The sequence below is a fragment of the Phoca vitulina genome, unplaced genomic scaffold (assembly GCF_004348235.1).
Source record: "Phoca vitulina isolate PV1807 unplaced genomic scaffold, GSC_HSeal_1.0 scaffold9, whole genome shotgun sequence".
In the NCBI taxonomy this organism is placed as follows: Eukaryota; Metazoa; Chordata; class Mammalia; order Carnivora; family Phocidae; genus Phoca; species Phoca vitulina.
The window spans coordinates 50,836,576-50,855,913 of NW_022589712.1; the positions used below are offsets into that span (position 1 = coordinate 50,836,576).

General features: G+C 38.8%; 1 protein-coding gene across 1 annotated transcript in view; it reads left to right on the forward strand.

Moving 5' to 3' along the window:
- AK9 (adenylate kinase 9) overlaps positions 1–19,338 on the forward strand; it is a 127,168-nt gene that overhangs the window by 18,652 nt on the left and 89,178 nt on the right. Inside the window, exons 6-10 of the mRNA XM_032408265.1 lie at positions 39–151; positions 2,617–2,805; positions 7,305–7,433; positions 10,057–10,135; positions 12,676–12,770. Of these exons, the coding sequence (XP_032264156.1) occupies positions 39–151; positions 2,617–2,805; positions 7,305–7,433; positions 10,057–10,135; positions 12,676–12,770 (605 nt within the window). The remainder of the gene's footprint in view (positions 1–38; positions 152–2,616; positions 2,806–7,304; positions 7,434–10,056; positions 10,136–12,675; positions 12,771–19,338) is intronic.

Here is a 19,338-nt window from a genome sequence, read left to right on the forward strand (position 1 = left end):
ACATTATAAAACTCTAAAAATTATATTTTACTCAACAGGTTATATTATCACTGAACTACCATCACTTTCACAGGATGCCATGACTACTTTGCAGCAAATAGAATTAATTAAAAATTTAAATTTGAAACCTGATGTTATAATCAATATTAAGGTAAGAATATTAGTTGTTTTGTAACTATAGTTACCATTCTTTTTGATAGTAGTGGAATTCAAGGAATGTCTTCAAGAATATTAATGAGATGCCTGGGTGGCTCAGTTGGTTAAGTGTCTGCCTTCGGCTCAGGTCATGATTTCAGGGTCTTGGGATCGAGCCCCAAGTTGGGCTCTGCACTGAGTGGGGAGTCTGCTTCTCTCTCTCTCTCAAATAAATAAATAAAATCTTAAAAATATATATTAAGTAGTTAAGGAAATAATAACTTATATATCAACCATAGGGACTACTGAGTTATACTTTCTGATACCTCTGTATTTCTGCACCTGCAGTTCCATCCACAGGAAATATCTCTCTGTCTCTTCAACAGTCTTCAACATAGTTATCCTTTGAAAGTCAGTTCAGACATCATCTGTTTCCCTGATGACCACCCCTTCCACACCAACACACATATTAACTAACTCATTCTTTCTCTCTCTCACTTTCTCCTTTTCTCTCTCCCTCTTCCTATCCTTTTCTCTTCCTCCTTGTCCCCTATACCTTACCACAGGAGAGTTAAATACTTCTCTGATGACCATTCATGTTGCTGTCTTCTATCGTATTATCTTATATATTGTACTTGTCCATTTTCCTTCTGGACTCTGCCTTATTTGAAGGCAAGAGCCATGTCTTGCTCATATAAATATCAACTAACACAATATATGGTACCTAATAGACACCTGATAAGTTTGCCAGTTAAATAAAATGAAAGAAGGAGCAAATGAGTTGGACATATGAATGTTAAAAAACATTACTAGGTTGATTAAGAATCAAGCTTGGGTCCTGTTCCCAATCTCTCCTTTATCAACAGCACGTGGTAGATGACATTTAGGAGACTCGATTTCCTCTTTACAAAAATAATAACTGCCTCATGGGGCTATGATAAGAATTCAGGGAGGGCAGGTCTGCTGGTTGATATGAAAATTAATGATAAGCTTTTATATTCATACCTGCCTGATTCCCCAAATGGTTTGACAGCTCAAAGTAAAGGAGATGATTCTCAGCTCAGGTGCGTGTTAGGGTTAGCTGTGAGAGAGAGGAGGTGTTGCGGTGCTGAGCATGGTGTAATCTGCAGCCCACCACAGGCCGTGGTTGGAGGCCAGTCAAAATCCCTGCATGGACCTTGAGAATGTCACACATGTGAACATGTGTATAAGGGAGAGAAGAAAAGTCCTCAAACAATTAACTAAAACCAAATATAAAGCCCGAGCCATGGAAAACATAGATTGTATAGGAAATTAACCCCTGGTGGAACAAGAATACAGATGTTAGGCCACTAGCCTCCAAATGCTTCCTACATTTGAAGCATAAATTTGGTTCTGAGTTTGATGAGCCAAAGTAGAAGGGGAAATGTGACCAGTTATATAAAATTCACACTGTCTGTGAAAAGATAAGACATTCCTCAGGAAAAACAAAATGAGAGAAATTAGAATTAAAATTTTAAATGAGAGAAACATCTTACATGGTTCTTAATATAAAAGATCGTCAAGGTAGAGAATGAAGGCCTTAACCTCATTTATATTATAAATGTGATAGCGAGTACCCAGGCAGTTTCTACACATTGACTCAAGTGTAATCAGAGGGCCTAATGTGAGACAGAACTCAATACAACACACATTTCTCTGGTGGTTTGGCCTTATTTGGGGATAAATCTTGGAATTTCTAGAGCAGAAGTTCTTAGCCTGGAATCCAGGAATCCTTAAATATCCATGAACCTTCTGAAATTATTTTATTATGTATATCTGTTTTTCTGAAGCAAAAGCCAATAGCTTTCCTCATATTCTAACGGGGTCTATACTACCAAAAAAAAAAAAAAAAAAAAAGATTAAGGGCCAGTGATCTACTACAGCAGTGGTTCTCAGAGTACGATCCCAGAGCCAAATGCATCAGCGGCACTCAGAAGCTTGTTAGGAATACATATTCTTAGGGCCCACCCCAGAACTATGACTCAGAAACTCTGGGGGAGGGGGGAGGGGGGAGGGGGCGTTCAGCTATCTGTGTTGAAAAGCCCTTCACATGACTCCGATGCCCGCTGAAGTGTGAGGACCACTGCTCTGAGGCATGTCCTTCAGACTCACCCTCGTATTAGTCACTTCCTGCAAGTGAACGTAGGAGACAGCTGAAGGCAGTAGTCTTTGTCAAGGACCCACAGTGTGGGTATTCTGGGTCACTGAATAAGGAAGGGCAAATACGCATTATAAAAATGACCCGAGAGGGTTGAAATCTTTCTTGTGAAAAATTAGGAAACCTAAATGAATGTCTTGCCTCAGTAAATACCCATCCCATCTCCACATAGAGGTGGCCTGAAGAAATCCGAAAATGAGCAAGGAAGCTCCTAAAGTTTTGTTTCTCAAAGTGTGGTGCATGAACTGTCAGCATCAGAATCACTGAGGATGCTTGTTAAAATTACTAATGTTGTTCCTTAGTGCCCTGACTACGATCTATGCCAAAGAGTTTCTGGGCAAAGGCAGCACAGTAGTACAGGGTACATATACAGAAGAGATCAGTGGGATCCTGAAGTCATTGAGAATCGTAGGAAAAAGAGGAAAGAAGCCCAAAAAGAAGGAAAAGGAGAAGAGGAAGGTGAAGAGGAGGAAGAGCAAGAAGAAGAAGAGGTAATATCCCAATACCATATACTACACTTCTAAAATTAGCTAGAATTAAACTAAATAATAGCATGGATAAACAAAATAGCAGTTACTAGAGAAAATTACATTTTAAATGTTTATTTAATCTAGGGGAAATAGAACAAATATTTCATGTTTTCAAGAACTATCAGATCATAATCTAGGGGCCATCAAGTTTAACCTTCTTGTCAGTATGGAAGTCCTTCCACATCCTGAAGCTAATCTGCTTCATTTCATAGCAACAGAAAGTAATTGGTCACCTACTGTGTGTCAAGCCCTGTGCAAGCTAGAATGAGGAGACCGAGCAATTTAAAAAATGGGGTAATGTGGAGAGCAAGTAGCCCAGGCAGAATCCAATTTATGATGTTAACATAATCCCGATTCCAGTATCTAGCAAAGAGATTTTTAGAAAAAAAATCTAAAGCCCAATTTCACATATACATGTTGTTATAATAATCCTAAAGTCAGTGCTTGTAAACATAATGCAATAGAACACCAAAAGAATTTTCTACCATGACTTAATGAGGAAAATTTGCTGTGAAGAAATCTGTTAACAGGTGATGGGCTGGATTTGGCCCAGTGGGCAAGTGGGCCATAGTTTGCCAGTCCCTACTTTACAGAAATATACCTGTGATTTCTATTATAAATTAATTTATTTATATTTTTAAGGAATTTTATGTATTTTTGTAATTGCTACAATTTATAATTTATTATAAATGTATAAATACTATTTTTATTAGGCCTACACTCTGCAAAATCAGATGTTAACTTAAAATGGATACATTGCAAATCATTTGTCCCGTAGAAAAGATAACCCTCAAAGGTCACAATTCTATTGCCCTATAGGATATTAAACAGCCTGTATCCAACTTTGCAATCATGATTTCAGTGATTATATATACTTCAGCTTTGTCATCCTGTTGGTTTTCTCGCTAACAGGTTAAATGAATCTTTGACATTTGTTCTTTAATAATAGTTAGATCTTAAAAGTTCTCATCACAAGAAAAATAATTATTAACTGTGTATGGTGATGAATGTTAACCAGACTTATCGTGGTGGTCATTTCTCATATATACAAATATCAAATCATTATGTTGTACACCTGAAACTAATCTAATATTATGTGTCAATTATATCTCAATTTATAAAACCTATTAATATAAGAAAACTCATTTAAAAACATTAAATAATCTTCCCTGTGCAAATAAGGCATTAGATAATAACCAGAATCTGTTCTCTATTTTCTTTTTAAAAAGGAAAACCTCAGGGTGCCTGGGTGGCCCAGTCGGTTAAGTGTCTGACTCCTGGTTTCAGCTCAGGTCTTGATCTCAGGGTCACGTGATCGAGCCCCGGGTGGGGCTCCACGCGTGGGGCTCCACGCTCAGCAGGGAGTCTGCTTGAGATTCTCTCTCCCTCTCCCTCTGTCCCTCCTGCTTGTGTGCACGTGCTTTCTCTCGCTCTAAGATAAATAAATCTTTTTTAAAAAAATGGAAAACCTCATAGCAAATGGGAATAAAAGTGTGTCGTTTTAGCATGAATAAAGTATACTGTCTTAAATCAAAGATGGTAAGATAGAGGAGTCACAGCTCACTTAGTTACAGGGACCATGGTTGTGTCAAATTGTGATGTCAGCCAGGAACATAATCGGGAAGAGTGAGGACTAGTAGGCTAGGACTGCACTGTCCCAGATAGTAGCCACTAGTCCTGTGTGGCTATTTAAATTAATTAAAATTATATAAATTTAAAATTTAGTTCCTCAGTAGTACTGGCCACATTTCAAGTGCTCATGACCAAATATGGCTGTGTCTTCCAAACTGGACAACACAGATACACAACATTGCCATCACTGCAGAAAGTTCCACTGGACAGCTAGTGGGTGCCTGCCCTTCTTCAGAAGACAGCTGCCTCTCGGCTCCAGCCCAGCCAACTCTTGCCATGTGGGAATGCTAGCCTATTTTTACCAGGTAGTCTGATTTTTCCAAAGAAGCCAAAATAAGCATTTTAAAATACAAGTAGTTGGCAACTAATCCAAAATTTCAAAAACACAGTGTAGGCCAATGCTATGGGATATAATCAAATTAATGTCTTCAGACTGACTTCAGCCCTATGGGACTGTGGTGTCTGCCTAGTAGCACAGCCGTGGTCAGAAGTCAGACCTGCAAACTTGTCACCCACTTGGGTTGATGGCCAATAATTTCATGAAATTGTTCACCCTTATATACACACAAATGTTAATCTCCCTGAACTGCTGTAATACCTTTGTATATGTTCTCTTGGCTTCCACTTTCCTCTCCATCCCCATTCCATTCTTTACAAAAGCCGGAGCCATGTTTTAAAAATATGACCCTTAGTGACTTTCTATTACGTGTAGATGAAAGTTCAAACACCCTCGTATGGTTTACAAGGCCACGGACCTGGTCTCACTATCTCATCCCTGGCTGTCTCGCCTTTCTTGCTCACTGTATTCCAGCTACTCCATTGGCCTTCCAGCTAGTCCTCAACTATGCTGGACGCAATCTACCTCCAGCCTTTGCACTTACTATTTCCTCTCCCCTCTGCCTACCACACTTTCCCCCAGATCTTCATGTGCCTACATCCTTCTTCTTGCCTACATCCCACCCCAGGGATGACATCCTCAGAGGCCCAAGCGACTCTGTAACCCAGCACTGTGGTAGAAATATACTGCTGCCATGTGTAATTTTAAATGTGTTAGTAGCTACTTTTTTAAAAATCAAAAAGAAACAGGTGAAAATAATTTTAATAATATATTTTATTTAATATATTATATCCAAAATATTATGTCAGCATATAATCAACATAAAAATTCTGAGATACATCTTTTTTTCATGCTAAGCTATTGAAATTTGGTGTGTATTTCCACTTACAGTACATTCCAATTCACACTTGCCACATTTCAAGTGCTCAGTAGGTCTGTGTGGGTAGCAGCTATTGTGCTGGACAGCAGAGGTCCAACCCCTTTACCCTGCTTTATTTTCCTCATAGCACTTACCACTTTCTGAAATTACGTTATTTGTTTACTTGCTTATTATCTATCTACCCCCGAATATAAGCTCTGTGAAGCAAGTACCATATCCCCTGTGCCTGTAACAGTGCTTGGCATACAGTAGGTGCCTAATAAGAAGCTGTGTCTTGACTGAACACATGAGGATATGCCAGTGAAGCCCTCTGCTGGAGAGAGAAGAATGATAGCATCTTTTGAAAAAGACAGTATATATTAAGCCATTTTGAAACGTGTAATCTTTGGTCCAGTAATTCTACTCTTAGGAACTATTCTAAGGGAGAATATTAGCAGTGTAAAGATTTATCTACAAAGCTATTCAGTGAAACATTATTTATAATTGTGAAACATTTGAAACATTCTTCGTCAACTATAGAATAATGATTAAATAGTAATGTTTTTAGGATGCCTGGGTGGCTCAGTTGGTTAAGCGACTGCCTTTGGCTCAGGTCATGATCCCAGAGTCCTGGGATCGAGTCCCACATCAGGCTCCTGGCTCAGTGGGGAGCCTGCTTCTCCCTCTGACCCTCTCCCCTCTCATTGCTGTTTCTCTCTCTCTCTCATAAATAAATAAATAAAATCTTAAGAAAAATAGTAATGTTTTTAGGGATATTAATATATTATTTGACCATTAAAGTAGTATTTAAAACATTTCAAAAAATTTATAAAGTGGCTTCTTTAATAGATAATAAAATTCAAATGGTATAAAATGTGGATTTATGTGCATTGATAAAAACTAGAATTAATAATAAGATAATAAATTATAATAATAATAGGATAAATATGATCTTGAACACCAACCAGCTCACCAAGTCAGCCTTGGGCTGAGAACCTTTACATGTAGTATTCCCTCTGCCTTCAAATGTCACTTCCTCAGAGAACCCTTTCATGACCACCTGATATAAAATAGCACTTTTACCCATCACTCCTCATCTCCTCTACCCTGCTTTTTTTCCTAGTACTTACCACCACCCAACATGTTATATATTTACTTGTCTACTTGTTTCTGCTCTGTCTTCCCCAACTGGAATGTGTGCTCCATGAGGCCCAGAGTCTTAGTTGATTTTGTTCACTAGTTTATCTCAAACTCCTACAACAGTGCCTGGCACTCACCAATCTTGAATGAATGAATGAATGAATGAATGAATGAATGAATTACAAGCTCAGGTATTCAGAGTAAATCTAATTTCTTGATTCTGTCTCTAAAAATCAGATATTCTTCCCCTACTCTTCCCTACTTATTGAGGAGGAAAAAAAATTAAGAAGTATCCAAGTTAACTTAAAGTTTTATTCCATCTGATAAAGGCCCCTTAGGGTGTTCAATGTCTCTAAAATAAAAATCCTCAGTCTCCCTTCTACCTGCTTCTCATTCTAAAAAGGCATGTAGATGTAAGGAGGGAGAGATGTGGCTTGTAAATTAAGTAATCATTAACATAAAGATTTTGAAAATCTCTTCTTTTCCATTTAGGCATTTATTGCAGAAATGCAAATGGTGGCTGAAATTCTTCAACATGTAGTTCAGAGACCTGAGGATTATTTGGAAAATATTGAAAACATTGTTAAACTTTATAAGGAAATAATTCTTCATCCTTTAGAAGTAAGAACATGATATAGTGATAAAAATAGAAATATTGATATTTGTGTTCTCTCACTGGTTAAATAGCTTTCACATTTTTTCATCCCTCTGTATTATCTGATTCTCCACCACTTAAGTTTGATAGAATGCTGTTAGAATAAGGCTTCCATTCCAAAGGCTGTTTCACAGAACAATATCCATTGACTCTTAAAAAAGCAGCAGTATTGTTGAAAAGTGATAAATGAACTGCATTTTTCAAAAGTCAGTAGAGGAATTTATTTATGGTTGGAGGTTGGAAAACCCATGTTAAGAGACTATTTTGTAAAAACATTTTCAATCCATAATTTATGGGTTTATCAAAACAAATGTGCATTTAAGATGCATCTTTTATTCTAAAAGGAATTGTTAATTTATTTAAATTGCAATTATCCCCAGATTGGTTTCTATGGTTATCCCAAAGTTGATTATATGTAAACATGATTAAGTCCATTACATATTGAAATAGGAAGGTTTTAATTAAAATAATTAGCATTTAAAAAATATGATTACTAAAGTTACAATTATGTGAAAAGCGTATTTTATACGGTCAAAAGTCCAGGGCAGACTCTGCCAAATTTGTGTTGGAGATTTATTCAACAAACGTTTATCAAACTTGGGTATTTGTCCACTACACCATGCTGAACAATGGAACAAAGACAAAAAAGAGTCCTCAAGTTGCCTCTTCCCATCTGATAGAGAAACTAAAAGGATTTGTTTCATGCTCTCTTATAAGGCTTATATATTTTTATAGACAAATGAGTGGATCATTTTCATTCTCATTGTCCACCCACAAAAGGGGAACCAAATTTAATTTCTTTCTTATGTATGACTTTTATTCCTCCCTACCTCCTCTTCTATTCCTGGCCTTTAAACATAGCTTCTTAAGAGTACTTTGCATGTCTATCTATAATGTTCTTTCTTCCTTCAAACAGAAATATCCTGCAAACTCCGTAAGTGGCTGGCACTGAGGATGAAATAAAGCATAATTAAAATAAGGTTCAGAAAATTAGAAAACTATATTCACAGGCATGAGATAGTCTCTTTAAGGATAAGGACCAGGTCTTCCATCCTGGAAGCCAAAAACCTACATGACACTTGCTGAATTGTAAGATAATTGCCTTTTATGGTAATTCCAGGGTACTGGTGTGTGTAGAGGAAGGTGGAGGAAAGCCATAAAAGGTAGGAGCCTGCAATTCTAGTCTCCTCTGACCTGGCTGAGATGTCAATTCACTTAGGAGGCCAAATCACCAAAATTCAGTGCTCCTCCAAAAGACATGATGAAAGCAAATGGAAGCATCATTTTCTGGTTTATAGTCTGTTTCAGGAGTAGTCCAAGGCCAAGTTCTCATTCCTATCTGCCTTGGAATCCCAACTTGACTCGTGGTCTGATTTGGTGTATATATTTTTAGTCTTAGGAATGTTTATACCCTTTGACTTAATAAGTCCACTCTTAAGATTCTAACTTAAGAAAAGAATCTGAATATAGAAAAGCAGTATGTACTTTCTTGTTCAGAACATGGCTATTTATGTTTAAATAAATAATACTGACATAATGTGCCATCTAAAAGAAAAAGAAGCACTTAGAACCCAACCTCACATAATATTGTGAAAAACAAAATGCCCTGGACAGTTAAGGAGATGATTTTGTTCAGACTATTGTAATAGGGAGAACATTCACTAATGAGAAACATCTCAAGGAAAAGGAGTGGGACCTAGGGGTTTTATGGAGGCAGGTAAACAAGGGAGATATCCTCAAGTCTTAGGGAACGTTGGAGAAGGATGAAGACAGATCTTATCTGAATCCTTGAGGAAGGGTAGAGATGGGTCTTATCTCTCAATCCTCCCTACTTTCTGGGAATACAGGGCTCAAATAGAGTTCAACACTGCCAATGTACAAAAATGAAATCAGGTGGATTTTAGATTTTAATATTAAAAACAACAGTGGAAGAAAATTTAGAAGAACATTAATATAATCTTGAGATAGAGAAAATCTAATTTAAGCAAGAAAGGCAATCCAGAAACAATGAAAGCATATAATTTATTATAAAAATGTTTTCTATTGTAGAAGATTCCATAAACAAAGTCAAAAAGATAAATCCTTTTTATCGTTAATGGTAAAATACTTGCAATTGATATGGGTTAAAGACTTTCCATGAGTGTTAGGGCAAAGAAACAATCTGATTAAAAAAATGCACAGATGTTATGGTTAAATGGTGTACAGAGATAGATATCTAAATATTGAACTTCACCCATAGCTAGGGGAATAAAATGTAAAACAAACCGATCTCATTTTCAATTATCAGATTGGTAGAAATTATTCTACGAATATATGCAGAGACATAGATGCCCCCAAACATTTTCTACTTGGAAAGACTCTAAAACATCAATGTAAAGAAAAACTGAAAAGAAAAAAATCAGAAAGAGAATAAAATTCATGATAAGACTAATTTAGTCTTTTGCAAAAGAGCACTTAAAATAATATACATTATATCATGTATAAAGCAAACTATTTAGCTTTAAAGATTTCTTCATAGTATGTTAAGATTCTGATCTTGTGTTCAGTTTTGTCAGTGATCCTGGATTATAAGGTTTCTATTTTCTGCAGGAAGTAATGGCTGAACACAATTCCCAGTATCTCATTGAGCTAGATGGAAATAAACCCCCAGAGGAGCTCTTCATGGTAAGTGCAATGTTCATAAGAATATCCCAAGGCTTGGAAAATCAAAAAGTTACTGACTGGATTGTACTTATTTTAATAAACATCAAAAATATATTTACATTTTAACACCACTTACTTTTGGAAAATTCCTCTTGACCCTTAAAAATATGATGTTATACCTATTCCTCTGTCCATATTTAAATCAAAACTACATTTGAATTTAAAATCTGTGTGTAACAAAAAGTGCCTCAAAGGAAAGTAAAAGCAAATAATGGCCAATAAGCACATGATAAGATGCCTACCATGAGTCATTAGGGAAATGCAAACAAAAACCATAATGAGTTACCACTTCACACCCACTAAGATGGCTAAAATTCAAAAACAAACAAACAAAAACCAGACAATAGCAAGTGTTTGTGAGGATGTGGAAAAATTGGAGCTCTCATATGTTGCTGGTGGGATTGTAAAATGGTGTGGCTGCTTTGGAAAATAGTTTGGTAGGTCCTCAGTAAGTTAAACATGGAATTACCACACAACTCAGCAATCAACTTCTTAGTATATATACCCAAAATAATTGAAAACAGGTGTTCAAATGAAAACATACATGAAGATTCATGGCAGCACTATTCACAATAGCCAAAAGGTAGAAATAAGCCAAATGTCCATATACTGATGAATGGAAAAGTAAAATGTGGTGTATCTATACATTGGAACATCATTCAGCAATAAAACAGAATGAAGCTTTGATACATGCTACAACATAGATGAATCTTGAACACATACTAAGTAAAAGAAAAGTTACAAAAGATCCCATATCATATGATTCCATTTATATAAAATATCCAAAATAGGCAGACCTATCAAAATGGAAAATAGACTAGTGGTTGCCTGGGGTGAGTGTTACCACAATGGGAGATCTCAGGATAAACGTGGAGTGACTACTAATGGGTAAAGGGTTTCTTTTTGGGGCAATGAAAGTGTTCTAAGATTCATTGTGGTGATAGTTGTGCAAATCTATACTAAAAACCACTGAACTATACACTTTAAATGGGTGAATTATATGTGAATTGTTTCTCAGTGAAGCTGATTTTTTAATAAAGAATATACTCCATGCTACTGTAGTCCATTCTACCTCACCAGACATTCTACATGTCTCAATTCTAGAGTTGGAGAATCCCACGGTTCACTCCTTGTGCACTCTTCTCTATCTGCCCTACTAAACGCTGGTAACTCTTAAATTCATGTTACTATCCCAGATCTTTCCCCTGAATTCCATGCCTATATAATCAACTGCTACTCGGTGTATAGAACTGGATGACTAGTAGTTATCTCAGATTTAAGTGTGCAAGAAAAACCCTCTGATCCACTGTCACCACCACCTGCCCCAGATATGCTCTTCCCACAGTTTTCCCTTTTGCTGAGTGTTGAATCCCCTCTTCAAGCTGCTCTTCTCTTTTTCTCACATCCCACATCCAACCAGGCTTTTCCTTCAAAATATATCCAGAATTTGGATTTTACAACACAAGACACACTTTTCTCAAGGTAGAGGGCAGAAGCTCCGATAGGCCTGGCTGAAACTTGCCAAGCCTTGCCAGGCCTCATTTGCCAGTGGCACCCCGGCCTTTCTGCCCATTCCATTGGCCAAAACAAGTTACATGGAGAAGTTCAATACCAGTGGGATAGGGAAGTGTATTCTACCCACAGTGAGCTAGGGAATTAACAAGTGAAGAGAGGGAAGGATAAATTATGAACAAATAATACAATCTACCACAGATGACCATTCTCCATCAGAACTTTGTTGATCCACCATCTCTCACCTCAGAATCAATGTTTCATATCCTTGTGCAAGGTGTCCCTGTTAGTTTCTAATTCTGCCATAGCAAAGTACCACAAATTAGGTGGTTTAAAATGATAGAAACTTATTTTCTTATAGTTCTGGAGGCTAAAAATAAAAAATCTAGGTGTTGGCGGGGCCCTGCTCCCTCCAAAGCCTCTAGAGTATGATCCAACATTGCCTCTTCCAGCTTCTGGTGGTCCCAAGCATCTCTTGGATCATGGCAGCATAACTCTGATCTCTGCCTCCATCTTGACATGGCTGTATTCCCTCTGCCAGAACAGGTCCCACTGAGCTAGACCTCTAAGGACATGAATATTTGGGGACCAGAGGGCAGACTTTATGGGTTGAATTGTGTTCCCCTCGAAGATATGTTGAGGTCCTAACTCCCAATACCTATGAATGTGACCTTATTTGGAAATAGGATCTTTTCAGATATAAACAAGTTAAGGTGAGTTCATACTGTCTTAGTCTGGGCCCTAACCTAATATGGCGGGTATCCTTATAAGAGAAGAGACTCAGACACATAGGGAGAAGATGGCTATGTGACAACAAAGGCAGAGATTGGAGTGATACATCTACAAGCCAGGGAACACCAAAGATTGCTAGCAAACCACCGGAAGGTAGAGGCAAGGAAGTATTCTACACATAAGCTCATCACTGTTTCAGAATATCTGAGATGTTCAAATGTCAATGTATTTAAATATTTGTTCTTTAACAAATTTAGACAGTTATGGACCGACTTAAATATCTGAACCTAAAAAGAGCAGCTGTTTTGACTAAACTTCAGAGTGCAGAGGAAGAAATTACTGACATAATGGAAAATGTAAGTTATTTTTAACTGTTGGAAAGTCTATCTTTTCACTACATGTTGTGACCTTAATTTAATGTATCCTTTCAAAGTATAAAAGGAGCTTCAGGATACCTTTCATAAAATGGATTTGATTTTTAGGGAGAAGCTATAATATCAGCACAATATTTTTGTGAACTCTAAAGAAAAGTTTTGAAACAAAGACAATAAAATCAGAACAATTTACCACAAGAATAATGAGAAAGAAACCCAAGTTCATTTTTAAAATTTTGTAACACCAAAGGAAGCAAAGACATAAAAGCCCTCAACTCTAGAAGCACTCGTTTATTCCTTCAATCATTCAACCCATTTTTTTATAACTACTATGTTCCTGACACTGATGTATTATGGATGTGACAGTGATCAAATTATAATTGCTAAGTGCTAAAAAAGCTTTCAGGCCTTTTTTTTTTTTAATAAGATGTTATTTATTTTAGAGAGAGAGTGAGAGAATGAGCATGAGTCGGGGAGGGGCAGGGGAGGAGAATCTTCAAGCAGACTCCCTGCTGAGCACGAGCTCATAGGACTCCATCCCACAACCCATGAGATCCTGCCCTGAGCTGAAACCAAGAGTCAGATGCCTACCTGACTGATCCACTCAGGTCCCCCATTCTCAGGCCTTTAATTGGAGGATTTGATCCACTCTGAGAAGTTTAGTTTCATCTATATGAATAGAAATTGAAAAACAAATACTAGAATCATAAATAGATATCATAATTCAGGTAGAATAATATTTGAAGGAAGAAGTTATTTTGTGATCCTGTACTGTGTCATCACTAGATCTTAAGCACAGCTGCAATATGTACTGGGACTTCAGTTATCTAGTGCTAAAGAGGAAGAAAAGTGGGCCTGATCAGAGAGTCTGTGTGCTGAGCCTCCTCTTCCAGGTCATCATCGAAGGAAAAATTTAAAGTATCCATAAAACCTGGGGGAATTTCCCAGATAGAAAGTTTGTCCTTAGAAATTATTGTATGTGGGGTGCCTGGTGACTCAGTCAGTAGAGCATGTGACTCTTGATCTCAGGGTTGTGAGTTTAAGCCCCACACAGGGCATGGAGCTACTTAAAAAAAAGAATTATTGTATGCGTAGGCCTAAGGTTATAGTTCATAAGATATATGACTGAAGATGCCTGCCCTTTTTTTCATGAAAGGGCAGAAGTTATGACTGCGTATACTGGGGTCATTATTCATATCCCTTAAGCAGTATTTCTCCAACAGCTCAATTCATCTCCAAAAGAATCACCTAGGAAGCTTCCTACAAATACTGATTCCTTAGGCTCAGCTTCCAGATTGACTGAACTAGAATGTCTGGAGGTGGGACCTAGAAATGTATTTTTACAAGATCCATAGAGGATTCCTATACCCACTTAAGTTTAAGAACCCCTACTTTAAAGTTTGGGACACTGAGGGTTGCCTGGGTGGCTCAGTTGGTTAAGTCTCTGCCTTCTGCTCGAGTCATGATTTCCGGGTTCTGGGATTGAGCCCCGCATTGGGCTCCCTGCTCAGTGGGAAGCCTGCTTCTCCCTCTCCCTCTGCCCTTCCCCCATACCCCCTCCCCCCCACCGTGCCACACACACACTTGTGCTTTCTCTCTCTCTCTCTCTCTCTCATAAATAAATAAATCTTTTAAAAAAATAAATAAAGTTTGGGACACTGAGGGAGCCTGATTGATCAAGGTTGATTAAACTTGAAGTTCCTATATTTCAGAGAACTTTAAAAGGATACCCTTCAGCTAAAGGTAGGTGATTTTTAAAAAACCAATGTAATGGGAATGTTTAAAGCAATGATTCCTAGCCCTGACAGCCCAGTGGTATCATCTAGGAAGCTCTTTAAATATATTAATGCCCAGACCAATTAAAACAGAATCTGGGATAGGACTCTGGCATTAATTAAAACAGGATATCAAAGTCATATCAAAGGTACAGGCAAAAAAAGAAAAAAATAGATGAATTGGACTTCATCAAAATGAAAAATATTTGTTCATCAAAGGACACTATCAACGGAGTGAAAAGATAGCCCACAGAATGGGAGAGGATATTTGTGAATCATATTATCTGATGAGGGATTAATATCCAGAACATATAAAGAACTCCTACAACTCAACAATAATAAAACAACCCAATTCAAAAATGCACAAAGACCTAAATAGACATTTCTCCAAAGATTTACAAATGGCTAATAAACACATGAAAAGATATTTAACATAACTAGTTATTAGGGAAAGGCAAATCTAAACTATAACGAAATACTACTTTATACCCATTAGGATGGCTGTTATCCAAAAAACAGAAAATAAGTGTTGTCAAGGATGGAGAAAAATTAGAATGTTGGTGCATTGTTGATGGGGATGTAAAATGATGTAACACTATGTGAAACAGTTTGTTGGATCCTCAAAATGTTACATACAGATTTACCATATGACCTAGCAATTCCACTCCTAGGTATATACCCAAACAAACTGAAAGCAGGGACTCAAACAGATACTTGTACACCGATGTTCATAGCCACTTTATTCACAATAGTCAGAAGGTAAAATTAACCCAAATGTCCATCAAAGGATGAATGGATAACAGTGATATATATATATACATATACATACATACCTACACACACGCATGCACACACACACACACACTGAAATGTTATTCAGCCTTAAAAAGGAGTGAAATTCTGACACATGCTAAAGTATGTATGAAACTTGGAAACATGCCAAGTGATGCAAGCCAGACACAAAAGACAAATACGATTCTACTTATATGAGGAAGGGTGGAATGGGGAGTTATTGTCTAATGGGTGCAGAGCTTCTGTTTGGGTTAATGAAAAAGTTCTGGAAACGGATAGTGGTGATGGTCACAACATTGTCAGTGTATTTCATGCCACTGAATTATACACTTAAAGATAGTTAAAATGGTAAATTTCATGTTATATGTATTGTACCATAATTAAAAAAACAACCCCAAAACCTCCTTGCAGATTCTACTGTGCAACCAGGGATGGGAACCACTGGTTTAAAGGGATGAAGAGACACAAAGATGTCATTGTGGGCTCGAACTCCCTGGTGAAGAGTGTGAGACCTATAACATCTGATGAGCTGTTGGAGAGGAGGGGGATGTGTGGGTGGGGAGGTGGGCGGGGATGGGGGGGTGTGGTGGGAGGAAGGACAGTGTCAGGCTGGCACCCAGCACAGTAGATGGTAACAGCATTGATTTTCGAATCGGACAGATCTAGATTTGAATTCCAGATCTAAAGCTTACCAGATCTGTGACTTTGCTTAACCCTACCCTTTATTCAGTCGTTAAAAAAGGGATGATAGGGGCGCCTGGGTGGCTCAGTCGGCTGAGCATCTGCCTTAGGCTCAGGTCATGATCCCGGGGTCCTGGGACCGAGCCCTGCATTGGGCTCCCTGCTCGCCGGGAGCCTGCTTCTCCCTCTGCCTGCCGCTCTCCCTCCTTGTACTCTCTCTTTCTCTCTCTGACAAATAAATAAAATCTTTTTTAAAATATTTTTTTAAAAAAAGGGATGATAACCCCTACGACATAGTGTTATTATAAGGATCACATGAGATGATGCTTGCGAAGTTCCCGGAACCAACGGTAATATTCAGAATATCAGAGAGCTGTATTGCAGGGCAAGGCGGGCTTCATGGGCTAGCAACCCATGCAGTCACGCAGGACCCCATCCTTAGCAGAGCCCCACAGCTTGCCTAATGAAATTCTTCATAACTTTAGAACAAGGGCCTTGCATTGCCGTTTTGTACTGGGCCTGGTGACTTAGCTGATGGAGCGCAGGGACTCCCACCCAACTGCAAGAGTGCTGGCAGTAGAGCTGAGAATCTCTGCTGTGCTGGGCATTAACTCAAGTTACTGGATCATGGAAGGGTCCAGAAGCTCTTCAGCAAGAGGCTCAAGTGGAAGGAGAGCTTGAGTGTAGTGGCTGCCAGCTCTGTCCTGCCTGGCTGTGTCCGAGGGCCCTCTCACAAGATCCTTGGGGTCAGTCTCTCAGTCTCTCCAGAAGGGGAGCCTCCAGTCTTCTGATGAAAGGAGAAGTGGTGGCAGGATTGAGGGAAAGTTGGCTGACCGAGTGAAATGGGGAGTAGCTCTGGCCCCTAGCACTTCCTTTTCAAGATTTTCAACCAATCCCCCTGTCTTTTGCTCTCTGTCACCCCCTTCAGAGGTACCTGATGTCAACAGGTCCTGAATCCCTCTAGGATTTTGCAGAGTGAATCAACTGGTTTCTTGTCCCCAGCCCATCTCACACCCATCCCTGCCACCACAGACACTTAGCCCTCACTTTTCTCCAATTTAAGTCCGTTTCCACCATCCATCTGCTTTCTAGCTTATGAAAATGTGTAGCCGTGCTGATCAGCTGTCAGCTCGTCTGGTGTCCCCTCCCATCCTGTGTTCTTGTGAGTTCATTCCTTTTTGCATTCTCTGCTATCAATTCTGTGAAGTTTTAGGAAAGCAGCAAATACAAATACATGTGTTCAGTCGGCCTTGTTTAACCAGAGGCAGTCCTGAGCATTTTTAGACTGTAATATCAAACTCATTGGAAAGCTCATTTTCTCATTGCCCCTCAGCACCTACTAGAGATGTGGCCTCAGGGCTTGAGGTTGAGAGAAGAGCATGGTTTGCCATTTAAACACATCTCCTTTGAGAGAATGCCCACTGTCTGCTAGTCAAACACTTTTCCCAAGTTTGGACAAGAAATAAGGATGATAAGGAAACAGTGACTGCCTCCTGTCTTAACTAGAAACATTTCAGTCCCTAGTTCATTTTAGACTCCATGGAGAAGGGTGGTAGCCCAATGTGGCCCACTGATGAGCTCCTCTGTCTCATGCCCTCCCCTAAGCATCGACAGTTTCCTTAACATTTAGCTACTTCTTTCAGCCTTCAGTTCGGACATTCATGCAACATCCCTGCAGCGTGCATGCCTCTTTGCTCTCTGATGCAACAGTGGTCCAGGCAAGACCGTAGCTCCCATTCTCATCTGTCCTCCACAGTCAGCTCTGGAGCCAGCAGATACATGTGAGATCCACGTCTGAAGGTTGGAGAGAGCTAACCTGGACCCTTTTCCCCCAGCAGTTGCCCACCATGCCCCCTCTCCCCAATTGTCTCGTCCCCTGCAATCTGCAGTCTCGAGAAGTGGCTCTTAACTTCTTTGGAGGTCACCAACAGAAGATTGCTGAGGGAGACTTTATATTTTAAGAACAACAGAAGAGCTAAGTAAATGCAAAAAAAAAAAAAAAAAAGCCATCTGTATATCATCATACTATTTAAAAACTTAGTTAAATTGGCTAAGAATCTGGTACATTTTCAAACCTTTTCTTTTTTTCTTTTAGAGAGAGCATGCATGAGCATGCAAGTGGGGGTGGGGGCAGAGGAAGGAGAAGAGATAATCTTAAGCAGGCTCCATGCCCAGCATGGAGCCGGACGCAGGGCTCCATCTCACGACCCTAAGATCATGACCTGAGCTGAAATCAAGAGTCAGACGCTTAACCGACTGAGCCACCAAGGCACCCCAAACCTTTTCAATAAGAATTTTTCCAAATCAGATAATAAAAAAAGATAATAAAAAACACACTATCTACCTTATGTTCATTCTACCTTATAATAGAAAATGCTTGATAAAATTTAAAACAAGGTCTTGGGGCACCTGGGTGGCTCAGTCATTAAGCGTCTGCCTTCGGCTCAGGTCACGATCCCAGGGTCCTGGGATCGAGACCCGCATCGGGCTCCCTGCTGAGCAGGAAGTCTGCTTCTCCTTCTGCCCCTCCCCCCACTCTCTCTCATGAGCACTCTCTCTCAAATAAATAAATAAATAAATTTTTAAAAAATAGTCCATTCCAAAAAAAGAAAGAAAGCAAGCAACTAAGCAAGGGCCTCATAAACCCAAATCACGAGCACGGTTACCACATCTTCTCCCTCTCCCACTCCCCCTGCTTGTGCTCCTGCTCTCACTATCTCTCTCTGTCGAATAAATAAATAAAATCTTTAAAAAATAAATAAATAAATAAAATTTATTTTTTTTAATTTTTTTATTAACATATAATGTGTTATTTGTTTCAGGGGTACAGGTCAGTGATTCATCAGTCTTACACAATTCACAGTGCTCACCATAGTACCTACCCTCCCCAATGTCCATCACCCAGCCACCTCGTCCCTCCCACCCCCCACAACTCCAGCAACCCTCAGTTTGTTTCCTGAGATTAAGAGTCTCTTATGGTTTGTCTCCCTCTCCGATTTCATCGTTTCATTTTTCCCTCCCTTCCCCTATGATCCTCTGTCTTGTTTCTCAAATTCCTCATATCAGTGAGATCATATGATACTTGTCTTTCTCTGATTGACTTATTTTGCTTAACATAATACCCTCTAGTTCCATCCACATCATTGCAAATGGCAAGATTTCGGTTTTTTGGATGGCTGCATAATATTCCATTGTATATATATATACCACATCTTCTTTATCCATTCATCTGTTGATGGACATCTTGGCTCTTTCCATAGTTTGGCTATTGTGGACATTGCTGCTATAAACATTGGGGTGCA